General features: G+C 42.4%; 5 protein-coding genes and 1 long non-coding RNA gene across 13 annotated transcripts in view; 2 read left to right on the plus strand and 4 right to left on the minus strand.

Moving 5' to 3' along the window:
- Window positions 1-8861, plus strand: part of LOC135352159 (uncharacterized) — a 41497-nt gene extending 32636 nt beyond the window's left edge. Inside the window, exon 2 of the long non-coding RNA XR_010399620.1 lies at window positions 8544-8861. This is a non-coding gene — a long non-coding RNA (uncharacterized LOC135352159). The remainder of the gene's footprint in view (window positions 1-8543) is intronic.
- LOC135352059 (uncharacterized) overlaps window positions 1-22935 on the plus strand; it is a gene marked incomplete in the record, with an annotated part of 851949 nt that overhangs the window by 566053 nt on the left and 262961 nt on the right.
- The window catches only part of LOC135352068 (uncharacterized), a 42524-nt gene that overhangs the window by 5165 nt on the left and 14424 nt on the right, over window positions 1-22935 (minus strand). The window contains exons 1-6 of one of the 6 annotated variants that reach the window (XM_064551184.1): window positions 5459-5622; window positions 4909-5244; window positions 3962-4768; window positions 3786-3862; window positions 3489-3563; window positions 2043-3283 (exon numbers count right to left, since the gene is read on the minus strand). In XM_064551184.1, the coding sequence (XP_064407254.1) occupies window positions 2282-3283; window positions 3489-3563; window positions 3786-3862; window positions 3962-4768; window positions 4909-5233 (2286 nt within the window). In that variant the 5' untranslated portion in view covers window positions 5234-5244; window positions 5459-5622 and the 3' untranslated portion in view covers window positions 2043-2281. Of the gene's footprint in view, window positions 1-2042; window positions 3284-3488; window positions 3564-3785; window positions 3863-3961; window positions 4769-4908; window positions 5245-5358; window positions 5623-20183; window positions 20531-20659; window positions 21467-21605; window positions 21937-22079; window positions 22184-22935 lie in introns of those variants that run through there. The other 5 variants (XM_064551182.1, XM_064551180.1, XM_064551183.1 and 2 more) reach the window with 5 other exon arrangements.
- LOC135343002 (uncharacterized) lies at window positions 11839-13591 on the minus strand. Its single transcript, XM_064539906.1, has 5 exons — window positions 13475-13591; window positions 13146-13192; window positions 12808-12977; window positions 12568-12730; window positions 11839-12126 (listed from the first exon to the last, which is right to left on the minus strand). Exons 1-4 carry the CDS (start codon window positions 13589-13591, stop codon window positions 12627-12629), a joined length of 438 nt encoding a protein of 145 aa, XP_064395976.1. The 3' UTR covers window positions 11839-12126; window positions 12568-12626.
- Window positions 14286-18379, minus strand: LOC135352140 (uncharacterized). Of its 3 annotated transcripts, none has more exons than XM_064551330.1 (7): window positions 18252-18379; window positions 18002-18135; window positions 17794-17919; window positions 17185-17474; window positions 15719-15888; window positions 15092-15311; window positions 14286-14465 (listed from the first exon to the last, which is right to left on the minus strand). In XM_064551330.1, exons 4-6 carry the CDS (start codon window positions 17365-17367, stop codon window positions 15095-15097), a joined length of 570 nt encoding a protein of 189 aa, XP_064407400.1. In that variant the 5' UTR covers window positions 17368-17474; window positions 17794-17919; window positions 18002-18135; window positions 18252-18379; the 3' UTR covers window positions 14286-14465; window positions 15092-15094. The 3 variants fall into 3 exon arrangements, with proteins under 3 accessions (XP_064407400.1, XP_064407401.1, XP_064407399.1); XM_064551331.1 differs by having other exon boundaries at window positions 17794-17941; XM_064551329.1 differs by having other exon boundaries at window positions 17794-18135.
- Window positions 18493-19818, minus strand: LOC135352135 (uncharacterized). The gene is made up of 3 exons (XM_064551312.1): window positions 19509-19818; window positions 19036-19300; window positions 18493-18861 (listed from the first exon to the last, which is right to left on the minus strand). The coding sequence occupies exons 1-3, from the start codon at window positions 19623-19625 to the stop codon at window positions 18611-18613; spliced, it is 633 nt and encodes a 210-aa protein (XP_064407382.1). The 5' UTR covers window positions 19626-19818; the 3' UTR covers window positions 18493-18610.

Raw genomic sequence — 22935 nt, forward strand, 5'->3', positions numbered from 1 at the left:
CAGGGAAGCTCAGAGGAAGGCTGCACACAATGAAGGTGATGCAAATTCAATACTGAAAGTTATAGTGTACAACAGATGTACATGTACTTATGTGGTCATAATCAAATAGAAGCATTTCCCACAAAGTACAGTTACGAAGCTTTAACATCAAATCTGCCACTTCTAAAACTAATTACATATTTCTTGTATGGAGGCTATCCATCCATGCTGTAAACGTCTTTTATTTATACTGTACAGTAGGTGTTCGTGTGTGTGTGTGTGTGAGGTCAAGGTTCATTCATTTTGCCAATTGGCTCAGCTTCATTGTACATGCCCTAAGCACGATAATTACCAGTTGTTATTGTTCTTCCCATACCCAGTTGAGTCTCATCCCTACAACAACAACCATCGCTGCCTACTGGAGCCTCTAATCCAAACACACCACTCTTAAGCTCACTCGTACAAACTCTATCCTCCATTGCGAGCACGACCACTTCTCCGTCCACTCCTGTACCGAAATCCTCCATGCTGTCACAAGCCAACAACAATGGTGGCGGTGGTGGTGGTGGTGGTCTCTCTGCCGCGGCTGCTGCTAGTCTGCTCAACACTCTGATTCTGGCTCAGAATGTGCTCACAAGCAACTCAAGTGCTGGTAGCCCCGGGCAATATTCAATGTCTATGGAAACGGTGGACCAATCCTCTCAACAGTAGTGTACAGTATATTATAATTGTGGACTGTTTATACTGTTCTAGTTTTAACGTGTGTTTTTTAGTAATCTCTCCTTCACTTACTATAGCTACATTGTCAGTATTATTATGTATACATAGTTTTTATACATGATATTTGTGTGGAGCTCTTGGAGAAAAATATTGTAGCAAAGCCCATTTATATGTAACCACGCCCATTATAATTATGTGCAGCCTAGCCTCTATCTCAAGCGGCACTTCCTAGAAAGTTGGCCTGGTAATGGACTGCTTGTGCATGAGCTAACCATTAGCTGGCATTGAGAAGAACCTTCATCAATTAAGAACAAGGTACGTGTGTATAATGTGTAGTTATGCAGTGCAATGAGTTGACTGTGTACTATTAAATGTACAGTACAAAGAATGGGAACCTAGCATGCTTACTAGTCTGTATGTACATGCACTTGTATACAAGGTATGCTTCAATGTATGCAGTTTAGGTGTGTACAGGGAAACGTGTGTCAATTGAGAACACTAGCTCACAATATTTGTACATGACATTGTACAGTACGTGTACCAGACCCTTCATCACACTACCAGTTTGAATGTGTCCATGTGTTGTTTATCCTGGCTACAGGACACTGCCGAGGGTAGCACTTCAGTGCTCTAGTTCTAATTGTAGATTGACTGATCGATTTGTCTTCTGTACTATTGTTTGATTTTTCCGCCCCTCATCTTTTCCGGCCCCCAGTTATGCGGCCATTTTTCAGCCCGGCCAAGTGTTGAGGAGACAAGAAGAGGCACTGAGAATGGAGGTAGAGGTACAGAGTACATTTAGCTGGAAAATGCATTTGTGTCATACTTTGTAGAGTCCCTTAAAGTCATTCAAGGTCAGCTATAGTGTGTCCTATTTGAGGTGTGCAATGTACAATCATGTACGACCCCCCCCCCCACACACACACACACACACACACACCTTTAGGCGTACTATGCTGCTAAGAAGGCCACTCAGTGTGACTATGACCGTGTGACTCTTTAACCCCTCAGTTCCATTAGGATAACTGGGGGCCGGAAAAGATAAGCCTACTATGCTGCTAAGAAAGAGAGGGGCCTCACGTAAACTGGCCACTCAGTGTGACTATGACCATGTGACTCTTTAACCCCTCAGTTCCCGAGCCCCACCCCTCACTGTCTGACTCGGAAGAGGAGATAGACTTTGTATTCTGGGAGAAGGCGTCCACCCTACCCTCGGACAAGACCCCAACCAAGGACCTGAACTTGTTATGAGACTGTTAAATATTATTTTGTCTGTTTTTGTACTATTTTCTGGCAATGTAATTATGTATGTACCACTTCATGTCATCATAATAACTATAATTATATGCGATAAAATTCTGTTGCAACTCAACATGATAAAAATAATATCAACAATAAATCGTTATAAACTCATCGCACAATTAAAGAGAAACAATTAACAAAATAACTAATTAGCACTTATAGTGAAGAAATCAACAGTTGGAATAATAACACAATTAATACTAAACGAAATATGCGAACTTAATTAGAAAACTTTTTTCAAAAAGATGGTTAACAATGCACAACATATTACAATAACTAATTAATCGCTTATACAAAAGAAATCAACTGTTTGAACATAATTACCAAATATTGTCATCTGTCCTCCAATATCAATATCATTATAAACTAGTTTTGTCTGTCCTCCGGCTTGAATAAAAATAAACGGTTTTGTGTCTCCTCCGGCTACAACGATTTCTCCACTAGGAAGTACTGAGCATGTGCACCAGTATCGTGCAGTAGGCAGATCTCCCACTTTCACCCACCTCCTGGTGTCAGGCTGGTAGAGGTGGATCGATGAACTTGGCTTGTAACTGTCGTCTATTCCACCAACGGCTAATAGTGACCTCCCAATACTGAGAGGAGCTGAGAACACGAGTGGTACTTCCTGTAAGGTCTGCCAGAGAGTGGGTGTGTCCAGGTTGGAAACGGCCTTTGCAATAAGTTCATTGAGGTCGACGTGGTGCACTATCGTGGTTTGGCTCCCAGTGTGATCGTACCCTCCCATTAGGTAGAGGGTGTTTCCTATGAGAGTCGATTTCAGTTCTGTTTGTGGGTTAGGTAGTGACTGAGCAATGTACCATCTTCTTGATGCCACGTCCAACACCTCCACAGAGGAGGTACGTCCTTTATCATCACGCCCACCAGCTACAATGATGTGGTTGTTGAAGGAGACAGCTGTTGAGAAAGTACGAGCAATGTTCATTGGTGGGTACGGGTGAGTCCATTCCCCTGACTCAAACACTGCAAGTTGATTGGTGGGTTTGTTGTTTCTTGGATCATTTCCTCCCACCAGCACTAGTCGATTAGCGAGTGATGTCATAGCGAAGTGCCTGGCAGTGTACTCTGGTAGTTTGGTCCATTGATCTTGCTCGAGCTTCATCACTGTACACCTGTCACAATCATCGCCTGCAAACCCTCCACCAACATACACCGTGTCACCGATAACAATACTCTGTACCGAGCCATCCATCTTGATTGGCATGTCTTTTCCTCTTCTCCATTTCAGAGTGAGTGGAGGTCTCAACTCTCTGGGAGGGGGACCCTGAATAATGAATGAGTGTAATTAGGATAGTGTCTACTAACAAGCGAGTGTTACTTGTAGCAATAATTGCATGCACACTAAATCACTTTCTCTAATTAGCTTAAGAGGCCACGCCCACCAGTCTAATAGAATGTACAGTACGATTATAAGAGATCAAAGCTTCTACTATAGCTCTGCAATAATATAATGGTGCACTTTGTCTCACCTGTCTCTGCTGTTGAATGATGGCGTCTCTCCTGACCAGCTCAGCATCTTTGTGCCCAATTTGTTCCCTGTGTGCCTGTACAGGGGAACGTTGGTGGAAATCAAACACAGACATGAATAACATTAGAGAAAATTCTACAACAGAATGAGACAATCTTCACTAAAGGAAGTACATAATTATAGGCACACTCAAACGGATGTGTAGTTACGGCTTAACACATGAGACAGCATCCATGCATGTTAAGGTACAATACTATTGTTGCTGTGGGAATCTCATTATCACACTACATGTACGCACCTTCTTGACTTGTTCAGTGTCCTTTGACTCCTTCTTTGTTGCCTCCACTGGGTCCGAGCTTGTTGTCAGGTAAGTATCTGAAATCGATACCAACATTAATAGACGGATATGATTTTTTCGTTAGGGTTACAGTTAGCTGAAACGTAAAACACATAATATACTTATCATTGACTCACAGATGTCCCTGGCAGATGGTCTCCTCCTCATGTCTTCTTGCAAACAACTGTCGATAAGCTTCCTCAACCTGTGTGTGTGAGGTATCTGGGCAATATGGAATAATCGATCTTCCACAGATTTGATCGTCTTCAGCTTGCAAACAATCTGCATCATAATCGCCCCGAGAGAGAACACATCCAAGCTATTATCGTAATTATCCTTGTCCAATCGAATAGCCTCAAGAGGTAGATACCCCATACGGTGACCAACGGCCGTGAGGGTGTGGCTAAGCTTGGAGGGATCGTATAGCCGTGACATGCCAAAGTCGGATATCTTTGCAACAGGCACTGGTCGTGTAAGCTTCAGCAAGACGTTATCGCCACAGAGGTCACGGTGGATAATCTGCTTGCTGTGAATGTAGGCCAGACCACAAGCCATGTCTTTGGAGAGGCTAATTTCACATTCGCTAGTGAGGGACTCTTCATCAAGGCTGAAGAAATAGGATCTCAGATTGCAATCCATCAGCTCAACAACGAGGATTGTACTTCCTGATTTGGGGTGCTTGGCAGTCGACAAAAACTGAACAACGTTTGGGTGCTGGAACGACTTGAGAAAATCACTCTCACGGTCAATTGCATTGCTAGCTTCTTCGTTTTTGCCGACTGAAATACTTGCCTGCATCTCCATAGCATCGTGAAGCAGCACTTTGACTGCACATATCTCGCCCTTGTAGCTGCCTTTGAAGACTGCTCCAAATGCACCTTTACCGAGACGCTCGTCTAGGAAAACAGTCAAATCGTCGTTGATATCCTGGTGATTTTGGTCAACTGTAGAACATTGTATGTGTGTGTGTGTGTGTGTGTGTGTGTGTGTGTGTGTGTGTGTGTGTGGGGGGGGGGGATATAATTATTATAGTAGTTAAGCATCATGTATGAGATATGCATTCCTGTGCTGAACTAGTGCTTACCCTCTGACTTCACATCAGTAGGATTGCTTGCACCAGTAGACTGTAGATGATCTTTCTCGATGGTATTAGCTATGTGAACGTGGCCCACAATGGGACTGGACAAAGCTTTGACAACATCTTCCCAGCGTCTCTCTTCATCTTTCAGCCATTCTTTCAAACCCTCACGATAGCATTCATCAGGATTGTCTCGCCATTTCGTACCAATACTATCGATGGTATCCGAGGGTACGTCAAGAATAAGTAAGATGTTTCGCCACTTAATTCGAGCATCAAACGTGATGAGGTACAATTTCTTTAGATCTGCTATTGTCAGATAGTCAGACATCTTCTGAGTCTCTGTAGAGTGTGGGATAGAGACATAATTATAAAATGCTAGTAAAGTATGCATAGCTATATAGCCTATAGACTAGCTCTAAACCATTAACAGTCAACAGTGCTGTCTGCACTCACTGATAATAATCCAGAGCTACAGTATCTTCACAGCTTGATACCAGGCACGATACAGAAATACAGGACACAGCTAGCTAGCTACAACAAGACCCGTACCCACCAGAGGAGGTCCGACAACCGTGCGCCTAGAATTAATATTTGCTGAATCAGCATTTAATAAAACTTGCCTTTACAGGAGAGTTAGAGCTCCTATTACTAAAAATAGACCTAACAATACAAGACAGAGGGCTAAGTCTAAGAATAGTGCAACACCTACCTCTAAAGGCAAGTTTTACGAAAATGCTGATTCAGCAAACATTAATGTTAGGCACACAGTTGTCGGACCTCCTCTGCGTACCCACTCTCTCTGCAGAATGAACAATAGCTGTCACGTGCGATAACATTGCTAAACCGCGTGGCTGGTCTTTCACTTCCGAGAAGAAGTAATTGTGCTGTCAGTTTTGAAGCTCTGAGCAAGTGGTCAAACTATTTGTCTGTATTGGTGGAGGCTGAAGACATGAGTCCATGGACAGGGACTACTGAGGAACCTTCATCAAGAACAAGGTACATGTTAATATTAATGTGTAGTTAACTTTGGCCTTGTGCATGATACCTAACACGCACACACAGTTCCAAGTAACATATAAAGCTAGCATTTAAAAACAAGGTCTCCTAGGATGTTTCGTTTTCGTTTGCTTTCGTATTACATGGTTAGAATTTGCATGATGGTAACTACCTCCCAAATAACGAACACACACACACACACACACACACTTGTTGTTCCCGCCCACTCACACAGGAGGTCCACACGCTAACTAGCGATGATGGTTTGCCCTCTGACATGACCTCTGAGGATGGCTCCACCCTCAACGCTATAGGCCACGCCCTCATCCAGATGCAGCAAGGTGGACAGACCACCCCCTCATCTCAGTTCCTCATCACTAGGAGCACTTCATCTGGTTCAGAGTCTGGCCAAAAATTAATGGTGAATAAAGAAGACCAAATTTATCAGTGTGCTTTTTTGCCAAATCCAAAAGTTATAGGCCTCGATAAGTACTAATAACTTGTACGTACTAATTACATGTAGAACCATGAGTATTATTGCTAATGTTTGATATAAAATAATTATAAAATAAGGTTTCTTGGAAGTGGTGTTGAAAAATAGTCAGTTTTTACTATGTTGTTGTGTGTGTTGAGGTCCTCTGTATGTGATGATCCCACCATCCAGTAGTGCTGAGATACTGCATGCAATGGGTCGACCTATAGCACCCAAGATGAGCGGGATATCAACTATGGATTATCACACGGCCGACCCCATCGTTCAAATGCAGTTGTGAGTACACAGTTCATGTGATTGCCTACCTCTGCATAACATGTATGACAGTATGTGTTAGGGAAAGCATCATTCTTGCTACATACAGTATTACTAGAATATTTTGCTGTTGGTGAAAAACCTTTGCGAATCAGCCAAATCGGCAACCCTTTGTGATCTAACTATTGCGTTCTGGCAAGGATCGTGTGTATTTACCCAAAATTAGGTTTTGCAATTTTATTGTTTAAAAATTCACATAATTATGCTCGTAAACATTCTAGTAATACGGTAACTGTGAGGAGTGTTGTTATTATGGTGGTTGGTTTGCAGGTCTGGGGATATGGCGGCCAACAGGGAAGCTCAGAGGAAGGCTACACACAATGAAGGTGCTGCAAATTCAATACTGAAAGTTAGAGTGTACAACAGATCTACATGTACGTACGTGGTCATAATCAAATAGAAGCATTTCCCACAAAGTACAGTTACGAAGTTTTAACATCAAATCTGCCACTTCTAAAACTATTGTTCAAGCTGGCGCTGTGCTAATGCCTCTCGCCATGTTTTTGCTTTCGCTCAAAAGTATTAGACTGTTATCTATAATGAATTTTATATTAAAGTTAGCTTATCTATATAAAGTCACTGAGAAGAAAAGACTTATTTACATGCATCTATTGTTGTTATTTATTGTATTATGTGGCTTACCAGGACCTCAAGAAAGAAGAAAATTGATTCTTCCAGGATCTGTAGTTCAGTGTATATAATATCTAAGAAGAAAAGACCTGTGTACATGCATATTGTTATCTATATTAATATATGGTAGTGTTTTGTGGCTTACCAGGCCCTCAAGACAAAGATGATTCTACCAGGAGAATCTGGATCTGGATCTTGGATATCACACATGGGGAATGAGCGCGCATGCGCATTACATCCACAGGAATAATTAAAGGGTGTGTCCAAAGGCTACTGCTAGATAACTGATATTTTCTGAGTATTGTAGTTAACAAAAAGCTAGCGCTTTAGTGCAAGGCTAACTCATATGTTGAATAGAAGTTTGTGAGGACAGATGATGCTATGAAAGATTCTGAAGAGACTGCAACAGCCTTCAATGTGAGTCAAACTAGCCATAACTCGAGAAAGAAACTTGCTAATCCAAGAATCAAAATCCAAGAGAACGTGGCTAGAAGCCTATAGAAGCTGTTAGTTTTCGTCGCATTGCAACCGTTGAGCAGTTATAGCTGGAATACACAGACAGACACACAGTCAGCTTTACCGTATCTCTCGTGCGGCTACGCCTCGAGGCATAACTAATAACTGGTTGTGTAGAGGCTATCTAATGCTGTAAACGCATTATTGTCCATCTTAATTATTAATTTTGCCTTGGTTTTTATACTGTACAGTGGTGTGTGTGTGTGTGTGAGGTCAAGGTTCATTCATTTTGCCAATTGGCTCAGCTTCATTGTACATGCCCTAAACACGATAATTACCAGTTGTTGTTGTTCTTCCCACGCCCAGTTGAGCGTTGTTGGCGTCGGGACAGGATCAACGAGCTCATCAAGATACTGGCTCAGATAGTGCCTGCTTGTCAGAAGAAAGACGCAACTATACTTGTTCCATTGTCGGGGTGAGTGTGTGTGTCTGTTCATGTGTATACTAAAGTACTATTGAAAGCCATCGAAATAACTACTAACTTGGTTTTTTTTAAGCCTAAATTTATTAATATTATTGCTAAGCTTTTTTAAGCATGCATTAGTGTAGAGCCCAGTGTTATGTTAGTAGTAGCATAGAATCCAGCAGAGGCCATCGTATATTGCTATTTTTTAACAGCAACTAAGTATGTTTTTTTGTTATCTCCACGTACATGTCTCACCCTCACGTCATGTTTCCCTGGCTTCAGTATGTGTACAGCAAGGGAACGGTACTGGACAAGACAGTGGACTACTTGGAAGAGCTCGTGTTTCAAAACGAACAACTCACAGCCAGTGCTAAAATCGCAGAGAAATCAACCAAAGCTTTGAACCAAATCCTAGTCCTAGAGAAAGAGAACGCATTTCTTCGAGCACAGATTATCCAGTTTGGAATCGATGGAGCTGCCTCCTCTGGTCAGAAGCAACCTAACCAGCAACTTCTAAACTCTCCTCTGGCCAGAATCTCTCCTTCACTTACTATAGCTACATTGTCAGTATTATTATGTATACATAGTTTTTATACATGATATTTGTGTTATTGAACCGGTGTCACAGGACACGGCCTCCCCAGGACAGTAGCTCCAGGGGGGGGTTCCGTCCTTAGGATATTTCCTCCCCCTGGAGTTTCTGTCCTAGGACAAAAGCTCCTACCCCAGGACCAGAGCTCCCCCATTCTGCGGTGCAGGTGAAAGTCAGTCCACAGGTAATCTGAGAAGACTAGTCTAGGCTACGAAGTAAACAGCCATAGACTAGATGCAATAGATGCTGTATCTATTATGTTATAGATCTCAATACTCAATAAATACAACAATGCAAGAGAAAGAAGTACAATAAATATAACCAAAAGTGCACAAATCATAAAGTGATACAACCAGAACAAAACCAATTACCTACTGGTTCATTGCGAATTTTGGCACAGCGATAGTGATACTACTCACTAAATTTGTCACACATGACCATATCCTCAAAAGAGTCCGGTCTCTTGCACATGCAGTATATTGTAATGGCAATGGTTTGTGGTGTTGGTCTTTTGGGCATCGCTTTCTTTGTGCGAGGGAACCGTGAGAGTTTGCCCTTCTCAAAGCACTTAATGAGATGTGCTCTCATTTTGGCCTCATCAAACACTAGAGAATCCACATTATCGTTCATAGCAGCGTGATTGCAGCAGCAATGCTAAATAGTCCGCAGTTGTTAGCACCCTCTTGCTGCTGGAGAGCCACCACAGAGCCCATTGCATTGAATTAATGGGCTATACACTTGTGCTATCTGGAGCTCAGTACTTGGGGAAAGCGTTATATGGACCTTTCCAGGTGCAGTCCATTTTCCCTCCCATTCGATGAGAATTGGCCATATTCTTTAGCATGACACTGCTGCCAACTGGATAACTCTACGACAAAAATGGCAAAAATTAAGCTAAAATTTGCTATATAAAATAATACCTTCAAAGAGTTATGCTTGTTGTCATACTGCTGCTTCTGTTTTTGCTGTGCAGCAGCAATGTTCTCCTTGGCATTGAGGTGACAGCGATCACGAATTTCCATCAACCTTCGGAGAATTCCATCCATGTCTTCTCCGTCTTCTTCATTTTCAGTCTCCTCTCCACTCAATTGGTCAGCATCTCCTCTATCTTCTATAGCGTCGGCACCATCTCGTTGATCCATATCAAAAGTAACAGCTTTCCGCGGGTGGCGATTGAACATTAAGAAAAAGGGTGTGTACTTTGATGACGCCTACAATCAAAAAATAAAAGCATGCATGATATAATAATTAAAATTTTACCTGTTTTGATATGCGATAGGCATAAAGAGCAGCAGAGAGATGCTGATCCCAGTCATCAGTACTAGAATCGATTACCTTCTTGAGAGTGTTCACTAGAGTCTGGTTGAAGCGTTCATCAAGGCCATTTGTTTGTGGGTGGTAAGCACTTGATACGCAGTGCTGTATGTCAGTCAACTGAAAAAGTCGGGTGTTGATTTCGTTGACAAACTCTCTTCCTTGGTCTGATTGAATCACTTTTGGCCACCCATGCCTGCAAAATGTGTCAAACAGAAATTTTGCTACCTTCTGCTGATTTTGATGGGAGTGGGGCAGCCTCAGGCCACTTAGAAATAGTCTGAGAGCGTGATAATGTACTTGTTTCCAGAGCTTGTTTCAGGTAGAGGTCCTACTAAGTCAATACCAACTCTGTACCAGACCTTTGTCACAGGGATGGGATGTAGTTCTGCTCTGGGCTTCTGCAGTTGGTGATTCGTTCGTTGGCATTTGTCGCAGTGCTTGCAGAGCTGTATGACGTCAGCATGTAGGCCTTTCCAGTAGAAATCCTGAGCAATCTACATGCATGAAACAGATATAATTATACTTTATAAGATATGATGATAAATATACCTTTCCATAGGTCTTGTCTCTCCCAAAATGCATTCCATCCAGTCCATCGTGGCACATGTTTAGTATCCTGCTTTTCTCCTCTTGCTTCACCACAACTCTTCTCATTCTATGCATGCCAGTGCTGTCCTTCTCAGGCAGGTATAAGCATTGTTGCTGCAGAGCATATCTTTGAACTTTGTCTCTTATACTTCTCTTGTCATTAGTGGAAAGCCCGTCTCTGTATTTCTTCTGGCCAGCATTGCTGGCAGCAGTCTTGTACAGCAGTATGTCCTCATACTCTTGTTGAGTAGCCATTCTGATTGCTAACAGTCTATACATTTCTCATGCACTCGCACGTACGCTTATACTATACTATAGCCTTGACAGGTTTTGACAGGGTACATGTACCCGGATGATATATCCTGGGGGCGGGGATTCTGTCCTAGGACGAAACCACCGGGGGGGGAGGCATTGTCCTAAGACCGCAGGCTCCGGGGGAGAAACTGTCGCCCGGAGGTTCTATCCTATGACACCGGAACATAATAAATTTAGAAAAAAAATGTTGTGAACATAGCTACGCCCATAATTATGTGCAGCCTAGCCTCCATCTCAAGCGGCACTTCCTAGAAAGTTGGCCAGGTAGTATAGACTGCTTGGGCATGCGCTAACCATTAGCTACTGAACATGAAACTGTGCTGATGATGAACCTTTATCAAGAACAAGGCCTAGGTACGTGTGTATAATGTATAATGTGTAGTTATGCAGTGCAATGAGTTGACTGTGTACTATTGAATGTACAGTACACAGAATGGGAACCTAGCATGCTTACTAGTCTGTATGTACATGCACTTGTATACAAGGTATGCTTCAATGTATGCAGTTTAGGTGTGTACAGGGAAACGTGTGTCAATTGAGAACACTAGCTCACAATATTTGTACATGACATTGTACAGTACGTGTACCAGACCCTTCATCACACTACCAGTTTGAATGTGTCCATGTGTTGTTTATCCTGGCTACAGGACACTGCCGAGGGTAGCACTTCAGTGCTCTAGTTCTAATTGTAGATTGACTGATCGATTTGTCTTCTGTACTATTGTTTGATTTTTCCGCCCCTCATCTTGTTTATCCTGGCTACGATAAAAAATATCAATATCGTTATAAACTCATCGCACAATTACAATTAACAAAATAACTATTAGCACTCCACAGTTTGAATATTGGTAAAGTGCTGAGCTTGCAATAAACTTTTTGTGCACTAATAATTATAATGGCAGTTTATGCTAAACTAAAAGCTTATGATCATGCATAGACAACAATGAACAATCAATAAAAGGTATAAGCATGGTCTAAACATAATTATACATGAATTATCTATCAATGTTCTTCCAGTGATTTCTCAGTCCAAGTTCTTGCCACACATCGACACTGCGGTGACAAAATCAGAGCATGAATAGTGATTTTCAAAATCTAATGGATTGGAAGCAATAATATGGACATTGATCTTTAATATTGCCGAGTCTCTAATATAAACTCAGCTTAGTTATGGAGATACTACCCCGCAAAGATGGCTAGTGGAAATCAACATATCGGCCAATAACTCAAGAAGTATATGCTATCCCCACTTCCAATATACAGCTGAAGCAATAAAATACCATCATATACTACTACTATGACCATTCATTTACAATAGATGCAATTCATATGTCAGTTCTTACCCCACAAAAAAAAGAAAAAGCTAAGTGTTGTAAAATCTTCAAATTTTGTGTGCTACCAGAGTAAACATGACTTCTAGCTAGTAATAATGTTTTATTTTGTACCTAGCCATGCCTCAAGACAAATTTTAGGGCTATTTATACATTTACTTACCTTGTATCCTCTCATTTGTTTCTTTTCAAAAGCTTTTCTTGACCTCAAAACCAGTAAAATCACACCTCAAGGTTTCTATTGGTTGCAACGTGCACGGTCCCAGAGGCCTCACGTTGCAAGTATAAGCTCACGTGATCCCGTTTCCAATCCCTTCCTCTACTATCTATGATAAAAACAATGCAATAAGTTTGTGCTATTATTTTTCTGATGATTTCCTAGAATTGTGTTCCGAGCTTTCACCTTTGACCCTCAGCGAGTCCCCAACCAACTTGCCATGGTGACTATGGGACGGACTTTGACCTGGGCTTGATACTGATTTCATCTCTGTCGGGTTGTCATAGTGACTGTAGTCTGGAAACTCGGTAATAGTTTTAGAGAACTTGACTTTCGGAGCCGATCTCCTAGCGTCTCTACAGTGTGTGGGCGTGTGTGGGTGGGGGTAATTTATAAAGAACAGAAATAATGCTGCAACTAAAGTGACTGCTACAGTGTACACACACGATTGGTAATACACAGTGACACTAGCAAGTGTATGCAATGGCCGAGTGGTCTCCCAGTAAAGTGTAGGGATAACTCACTCTGTGTGTCTCTGGCTCCTGGAGGACCTCTCACTCTTGCTATCAGCCTGGGCACAGAAAATCAAACAATGTAGGTGGCTATACTAAAGTGTATACTGTTGGCTACATTGAAACCTGTCTAAACCCTACAAGTACATGCAGCCTCTATAATACAGCCAGGTTAATGGACCCCAAAGTGTCCATAGCATGTGTCCCACTATAATACAGCCAGATTAATACGCCCCCAAACCTCTGCCCGGTGCATGGCCACTACCAAACAGGTATGATACAGTGCGTACGTAACTCTACTGTATTGCACACAAGCTACACACATGTACAGTGTCTCTCACCTCATCTGACTTGCTGTAGAGGCGCTGTATGATAGGAGTGAGGGGGGAGAAGGTTCGGGTCATACCACCACCACGTTTACGAGCCTCTCCATTAGCAGCCTCTCCATTAGCATTCATACGCTGAGCTACTCACGTCATCTGCTTCCTGTGTGTGTGTGTGTGTGTGGGTGTGTGTGATGGGAGGGTGTGTGTGGGGCGGTGCAGTCATAGTGTGTGTGTGTGTGTGTGTGTGGGGGGGTGCAGTCATAGTGTGTGTGTGTGGGGGGGGGGTGCAATCATAGTGTGTGTGTGTGGGGGGGGTGCAGTCATAGTGTGTGTGTGTGTGTGTGTGTGGGGGTGCAGTCATAGTGTGTGTGTGTGTGTGTGGTGTGTGGGGGGGGGGGGTGCAGTCATAGTGTGTGTATAGGTACACTAGTTATAATTCAAGCACGGACATGTTACAGTAGTTGAACATCTTTCAGCAGCCATAACTTAGTAACGTGACCCCAATTTCAAAAATTTTATGATTTTCAGAAAGAAATGATGTATTTCAATCCAATATTTAGATGTGGCCATAATTCAACTTTGAACCATGGGCTATTATTACATGGTATCGTGCTAAATCTGTCATCTCCCAAATATCTGGTACCATTTGAAAGGTCTTTTTCTAAGCTTTCTGGGAGAATCATAAAATTGGTTCCACGGAATTCAAGTTATGGCGACTGAACGAGTCCACTAACCAATTGATTAAACGGGGGACATGTACATGTAGTACATACCTGCACATTAATTTATACTATTCACTCACTCTAACACTTCTTGGGGGGTGGCTGTTCGATAGTCAATGGTATTATAGTCCTCCCCTTTATCTGCCGCCTCATGACCTCTGTCCTTTGACCCTCGCGACCTCTTCTTAGCGGCAGGATCCGGGGGTACAGGGGGACGATTGGAGGATCGTTGAGGGGTAGTGGGTGGTTCAGGGGGCGCCTTCCGCACAGGCACTTGACCCATGCTGGGGGGAGGGGTTGATAATTCACTTTTCGCATCATTTGATAGGATATAAAGAGAGCTACTACAGAAAACGACAATTACCATATATGCTTGATCAGGAGCCGCGGCTACTAAATGTTTCATTTTGCTGGAAGAGGAGGCTACAATTCAAGAGAGGACATGTACTGTTCAAGAGCGGCGTTTATTAGCTCCAAAATATTTAGTTTGTCATTAAATTGTTGTTTATAAACTTGAACTCTGCCATGAGAAAGTCTTTGTGAAGCACTAACAAGCTGCTACTTGTAGCTACGTACATGTAGCTAGCTGCTAGTAATAATTTTTTTTTTGGCTGCCACGTGCAGAAATGCTAGAGTCAAAGTTCACTGAGGCTACTATTTGAGAGCGGCTACTAAATGTTCATTTTGCTAGCAAGGGAGGCTACTATTTGAGTGCGTCCTTTATACCAGAGCGGCCTCTGATCGAGCATATACGGTAATACAAGAGTGCTTTTGTTTGAGTCAAACGGACCACGGATAATTACTAACTTTGGGCACAAAATAATTTCTGAGATACACCCACGGTTATATATACTAACACAATGAAATAATTACGTGTGTAGAATAATCATTACAGAGTGATTGCACTTACTTCTTATTTCTTATTGGCTGATGGTGCAGTAGCCCCTCCCCCTCCAGTGGGCGGAGTGTCCTGGTTCATGTGCAGTATTGATGCCATGAGGTCGACGTGATGTTCCCTCATCTTAGTCAGTCTCTCCTCGTGACTAGTCAGCAGTTTAGTAACGGCAGATTCATGCTCTTTCTCTAGACTGGAGAATGCATCTCGTAACTGTCCATTCTCCTTCTGTACACTGAGGGGGTGGGTGGGTGTGGCAAGGGGGAGGGGCTTATTACAGTAACAGTGCAGACAATTGAGTGGTGTAGTTAGGTTATCAACAATTAAATATCTAATACCGTATAGCGGGTAATTTTCGTGGGGCAAAATATTCGTGGTTTTCGTGGTTGAACACTATAGCTGGACCACGAATATTTTACCCACGAATGAAGCGACCTTGACTACCTTTACCTGCAGTGAAAGCAGCAACTACGAACATACTATCCACAAAGTGACTAAATATTGCTCAACCCCGAAAATTACCGGCTATACGGTAGACACTAGCAGTAGCAATTCTCCCAGTGACACACTCTCATACAGACTTGCACACACACCACCATACACACACACTACACAATCACTAATTAAAGGCCCTCCACTTACATAGCGAGCTGCTCGGCCATGTGTGTCAGTTCTCCAGAGAGTGCCCAACAAGTCTCGTACATCATGAGATAGAGGACACAGATATTCTGACCCATAGCATCGGCCCAATCCACCGGCTTCTGGTTCTCCCTGTCCGTGTGGACCATGCTGTAGCCAAAGTCCATGAGCAGCTGTGTGTGGGTGGTGTGTGTGTGTGTGTGGTGTGTGTGGGCATAGATTGAAAAGGAAGGGGATTGGAAACGAAAATGTTTGCGTGAAACACTCCGCGTTATAGGGTGTGGTTAAAACTACAAAGGATTAAATTTATAGTCAGCATGCTCATTACTTGTCTTGCTGCCATACAATGTGTTGTACATAGAAATGGTGAAATTGATCACTTTTAATGTTGATTATTCTAAAAAGTAAAGAGAATCTAGCTCAAAAGGTAGACTAAGCAACGCAGCCACTATCACTAAACAAATAAATGCTATACAAGAAGAAATAGCTCTTACTATGAAGTCGTGGGAGGTCAAGGCCCGTGGTGTCTCTAAAAGTATACTAAAGCAGTTTGAAGGGCTATACTGCAAACGTTTATGAACAGTACAGCTTATCCATAGCATGAAACCATCCTATATAGCACTTAGATACATAATAACCAAGTCAAGCAATGTCCTTTGCTGTTTCGGCTTCACAGCAGGGAAAGAGAAAAGTTGACATGGAGTATTTCAAGCTAAACTCAACAAAAAGTAAAAACAAGTAAAGACAAGGGATTTAGAGCTTGTCAGTGGTGTAAACTTACTTCTCTAGAGTACCTCCCAGCTCCTGAGTGATTGCTAGTGGATAGGATAGCTAGAAACACAACCTGAGTACGGTAAATATTCGCGAGCGCGAAATCATAACGCGGAGTGTTTCACCAGTTTACACAGGGAGGCCCGGTCATTTCCAATCCCCTTCCTTTTCAATCTATGGTGTGGGGTAGGGGAGTGATACAGCTAGACTTAGAAACTAAATATCTAAAAATCAACAATATGACAGCATTATTTTCAGTTATCGTTGCTACAGTAGCTAATGCGATACACACATTTTAGACTTGAGCAAGCACTTATTACACTAACAGCACACATCCACCCACCCACTCACACATCCGCCCACCCCTATAACGCAGCGTGATGCATGAGAGTCTCTCCCTCAGTGTCCCTCACTTGGAAGGGGATCTTAGCCTCCTCCACTAGCAATTGGAGACACTCCACTGAACCACCCTAGTGGAGGGGGCAATAGTAGTCAATTATTAGGAGACTGAATGTAAAATTGCAAAATAATATTCTCAATTTTCAAACACAATTAATTTTATGATAGCGGGTTATTTTCAAGGCATTAATTTTTCACAGACTGCCCAAACTAAACATTTCGAGATTTTTGATGATATACAGAAATGTCAGTGTCAAACGGGCAACCAGTAACTGCCTATTAGTAAGTGTTCCCTGTACCTGTATAGCGAGCATGGCGGGTGTGGTGAATGAGTCATCTGGTATCTGCAGTGCGGAGGAGGGCAGTCCACTCTCCACTAGGAACTGTATGATGGGCAGGCGGCCATGGAGGGAAGTCTTGTGGGCCAGACTGAAGTGGTGCTCGTTACTACCGTACGTGTCCACCTCGTGACTGCTCAACATGTGATACTATGTGGGGGGTAGGACCATTTCCAGTCCAACAAAACACGAGAGAATAGTGAAATCCTCGAGCTGTTTGAGAGGACAGACATCCAGTTTAGCCCTCATACCTGCAGTGGGAAAACAAGAGTCTCAATTAAAGTGGATTAATCACTACATGTATAGGTACAGTGTAGGCAGGCCTTCATACTTGTGTACTAAGCAAAGCAATTAGTGAAGGAGCTTGTACATTAAAGAGCCCTAACAGATATTTAACGCATGGAACCATTGTCTAGTGTAGCGTCTTCAGACGCCCATAACTTGTTACAATGATCTAATTTCAACCACTTTTGGAAAACTATATAAAAGGAGCACTGTTTAACGTCACACACATGTACATTAATAAAGAGCCCTAAACTGAGCTACTACAATTAAAACAACTATCATCACCTGACAGCAACTCCCTGGCGGTGTAGAGGGAGCGAAATGGTTCCTCTGATGGATCTCTCCATCCTGAGTTGAGTGACAGTCGTCCAATCGGCTGCTAGATGGTCCGCTATCCACTCCCAGAGGTCACTGTGAAGGTCACTCTCCATAACTTAGGTCAAATGAACACGACTGTCTTTATAATTAAGATGTGACTGATTAGTGGGCTCACTCTCGAGTAGTGGTTCTCTCCACGTCTCCTCAATCTGACGGGCGCTCAGGTTGTCTTGGTGAAGTATCTCCTCACCCACACCCTCTGGTAATGGTAGCTCGTATGTAGGTACCTCAATGTCCACCACTGGAAGCCTGCACACGAGGATCACATGATCATTACTATACATACAGACATTGAACAAACGCACACACAACATAGAATGTTTAGGGTAGGTGTGATTGTGCTATAATGAAGGAGCTGCTTTCACCTGTCTTTTCTCAAGGCCTTGTCCACAACTCTCTCCAGGAGCCCAGAATTACGGTGTGCATATTAAAGACAACTTGCTGTCTGTCCATGTGTTCAGTCCTGTTATTAGATTTGAAGGTGTCTCAGTAATATTGAAACAAGCATTGACCTTTGAACTCCAGTTGATTGTGTGGGTGTTGAACTCCAGTTGATTGTGTGGGTGTTGCTAAGTACGTGTACATACTGCGCATGCTCAGTTCAACTTTTCACAGACTACCACAACAATGTATGAAAAAAACAGCATCAATAAAAAGCTCACACATTATAATTACAGAGACACAAACAACATCAAAGTAAAGATCAGTTCATTATTTATCAGTTTCAGTTTCGGTCCGTATTGTCTACAATGAATCTACAAATGTCTGTAGCAGTGTCTCCTCTTCTCAGTCCTATGGCAATTTCCACCAAGGCCCTGAAGGTAGCTCTGGAAGGATTCACTCTTTGCCACATTCTCAATGCATGAGCCACTCCAGCTTGATTGCCATAACGACTTGTAACATCAGTTACATCACCGAGGTCGGCTGGGGTGAGGTTGAGTCGATCCAGCAGGTTAGGAGTTGTGGATTGATTCACTGCATGAAGAAATAAAGAAATCACTAAAATGACAATTTACAATTTTCGTTATTAAAAATGACACACAGGCGAATAAAAAAAATGCACACTGAAAATAGTTACCTACAATTTTCTTGGTAGTTTATATCAATCACTAAAAATGGCGAATAAAAAAAAAATGCACAAAGAGTTACCTGTGATGCTGTCAGCCAAATTGATGAGATCCACAGTGGGCTTTTTGAGAGCGTCTGACAGGAGACTCCATGTTACATGTTGTGTACTCAGGAGCTCAGCCAACATTTCACGAAAGCACAACCAATTATCTTCACGATACTTGATATTGATATTGGTGAGAACAGGATGAGTTATACCTAGAGCCAATCCCAGATTGAACCAGTGAGGGCTGGCACTTTCATGTAGTTTCTCGTAAACATGTTGTTGATCATTAATATTCAAAGCCTGTACAAAAACAACAATCAACAAGGTTTCATTTGGTGAGGGTACCCCCTCGGAAATACATTCTAAAAAAGGTAAAGGTAAAGGAGGCCTGCTACTGCAGTAGCAGGCCTCCTTTTTGAGGACTTGTGAAGGAGGCTAGTGCACCATTTGCTCCCCTTGCCAAAATGTCAGGAGGATAAGTAGATACAAGATTTAGAGTACTGCCTACCTTGTGCACGTTCAGCAGGTGAGGAAATTTCTCCGCGATTAGAATGATGTCACTCTCAGGGACTTCTTGATCTAGTTGTTGGTCCCTCACTCCAGTCTTCTTACACACATCTTCCATTACTGTAACAGAGGACAATTCACCTCAAGAAAAATATTGGGCCAAAAAGTAAAAGTATTCTTTATAAGCGACATAAAAAACCAACCATTGGAGATATTATAAACTGTTAAGTCTGAGTTGGTGCTACAATTACATCAACTACACAGTATCAACTACACAGGCACTGAATTATACACGAGGATTAACATGATCAGGCACAGGACAAATTAATGATCATAACCTGTCGACCAAACGGCACTTTCTTACTGGTATGTTGATGTTGAATGATGGCGTCTCTCCTGACCAGCTCAGCATCTTTGTGCTCAATCCGTTCCCTGTATGCCTGTACAGGGGAACGTTGGTGGAAATCTTTGAATTAAAACACTGACGTTAATATTGAAATTCTACAACAGGACGAGAACAAGAAACAACTTCCGCTAAAGGAAGTACATAATTATAGGCACACTCAAACGGATGTGTAGTTACGGCTTAACACATGAGACAGCATCCATGCATGCATGTTAAGGTACAATACTATTGTTGCTGTGGGAATCTCATTCACACACTACATGTAGGCACCTTCTTGACTGGTTGAGTGTCCTTTGACTCCCTCTTTGTTGCCTCCACTGTGTCCGAGCCACTTGTAAGGTCAACATCTGCAGTCAATTTATTATCTGGTTGAGTGTCCTCCCGAGGTTGTATCTGTAGAGACTTCACTAGATGATCAATTTCTCTGGGTTGAACTTTAAACTGTTCTTGTTGAGGAGTGATCACTTCTTCTAGTCCACAAACTTGCTTAGCTTGAAGCCGATCGATAGATGCTTGTGAATGAGTGTCTTTCTCAGATACTTGATGTTTTACTTGAGTGTCCTTGGACTCCCTCTTTGTTGCCTCCACTGTATCAGAGTCACTTGTCAGTGAAGCATCTAAAGTAAAAGTTAAATCTTCAATAAGGAACTTTTTCTGAACAAAATTTCGAAATCGTACAAGATACAATTGACTCACAAATTATTTGCGGTAAAATGTACAACACATTAATTATTTAATTAACTCACAGATGTCCCTGGCAGATGGTCTCCTCCTCATGTCTTCTTGCAAGCAACTGTCGATAAGCTTCCTCAACCTGTGTGTGTGAGGGATCTGGGCAACATGGTCTAATCGATCTTCCACAGATTTGATCGTCTTCAGCTTGCAAACAATCTGTACCATAATCACCCCAAGGGAAAAAACATCGACGCTATTATCGTAATTCTCCTTGCCCAATCGAATAGCCTCGAGAGGTAGATACCCCATACGGTGACCAATGGCTGTGAGGGTGTGGCTAAACTTGGAGGGATCGTATAGCCGTGACATGCCAAAGTCGGATATCTTTGCGACAGGCACTGGTCGTGTAAGCTTCAGCAAGACGTTATCGCCACAGAGGTCACGGTGGATAATCTGCTTGCTGTGAATGTAGGCCAGACCACAAGCCATGTCTTTGGAGAGGCTAATTTCCCATTTGCTAGTGAGAGACTGTTCATCAAGGCTAGAGAAATAGGATCTCAGATTGCAATCCATCAGCTCAACAACGAGGATTGTACCACCTGATTTGGGATGCTTGGCAGTCGACAAATACAGAACAACGTTTGGGTGCTGGAGTGACTGGAGATACTCACACTCACGATCAAATGCTTTGCTGGCTTCTTCACTTTTTCCTGTTGGGAAACCTGTCTGCATTTCTACAGCCTCGTAAATTAGAAGTTTGACTGCACAAATCTCGCCCTTGTAGCTACCTTTGAAGACTGCTCCAAATGCACCTTTACCTAGTAGCTCGTCTAGGAAAACAGTCAAATCATCGTTGATCTTCTGGTGATTTTCGTCAACTGTAAAAACATTGTGTGTGTGTGTGTGTGTGTGTGTGTGTGTGTTTATGAGAGGGACCCGGGTGAATATTATAGTAGCTAGCTAATAAACTAAGCATCATGTATGAGATATGCATTCCTGTGTTGAACTAGTGCTTACCCTCTGACTTCACATCAGTAGGATTGCTTGCATCAGTAGACTGTAGATGATCTTTCTCGATGGTCTTGGCTATGTCACTGTGGCCCACAATGGGACTTGACAAAGCTTTGACAACATCTTCCCAGCTTCTCTCTTCACCCTTCAGCCATTCTTTCAAACCTTCACGATAGCAGTCATCAGGATTGTTGCTCCAATCTTTCCCAATTCTGTCAATGATATCCGAGGGTATTTTAAGAACTAGCAAGAAGTTTCTCCACTTGATTCGAGCATCAAACGTAGCTATGTATAGATCTCCTAGATCTGCTATTGTGAGATAGTCAGACATCTATCTCTGTAGAGTGTGGAATAAGATAAGCAATGATATGAAGGTCATGTAATTATGTATAAATATTTGGTGTGTGCAAATTATATCATCAAAACCATAAATACCGTAGATCTATATGCAGAAAATAAAACAGTGCTGTCTGCACTTACTGATAATAATCCAGAGCTACAGTATCTTCACAGCTTGATACCAGGCACGATACAGAAGTACAGGACAACAGTTAGCTCAGCTACAACGAGACCCGCCCTCTTTCTCTGCAGGAATAAACAATAGCTGTCACGTGCGATAACATTGCTAAACCACGTGGCTGGTCTTTCACTGCACTTCCATAGCTAGCTAGAGAGAAGAAGAAATTATGCTGTCAATTTTGAAGCTCTGAGCAAGTGGTCAAACTATTTGTCTGTATTGGTGGAGGTTGAAGACATGAGTCCATGGACAGGGACTACTGAGGAACCTTCATCAAGAACATTAACAAGGTACAGTTATTCATAAATATTAAATTACAAAGCGAGAGGTCATTTCTTTTTGGAGGTTTAGAAAAATTCCTGGTGTCGCATATTTAGAGGGTTGCATCTAATTGGAGGTTACTCTACTATCCTCGATTATAGGATGCTTAAAATTATATTGTTTCTAGCGGCCTGGAATCGAGGCTGTGGTTTGACCTCTATTTAGGACGCCACATAAAAATATAATAATCACATGCAACAGTCGCTACTTTTAGAGGTCAGAATATTACCTAAGATCGGAGGGTGTCGCATATTTGGAGGGTCGCCTTAAATTGAACAAGTACGGTACTTGTGTATAATGTGTAGTTGGTTATAATGTGGACCCTAACTTTGGTCTTGTGCATGATACCCAGGTATGTACCCACACAGAGTTCACACCAAGTAACATAAAAGCAAACACTTAAAAACTGTTTTAATACAGAGATACTACACGTAAGGACAGAGCCGACCGACGTGGAGACGGTTACTATCGCTACTGAAGAGGCGGTACCCAGTTCGA

The sequence above is a fragment of the Halichondria panicea genome, chromosome 1, assembly GCF_963675165.1.
Source record: "Halichondria panicea chromosome 1, odHalPani1.1, whole genome shotgun sequence".
Taxonomy (NCBI): Eukaryota; Metazoa; Porifera; class Demospongiae; order Suberitida; family Halichondriidae; genus Halichondria; species Halichondria panicea.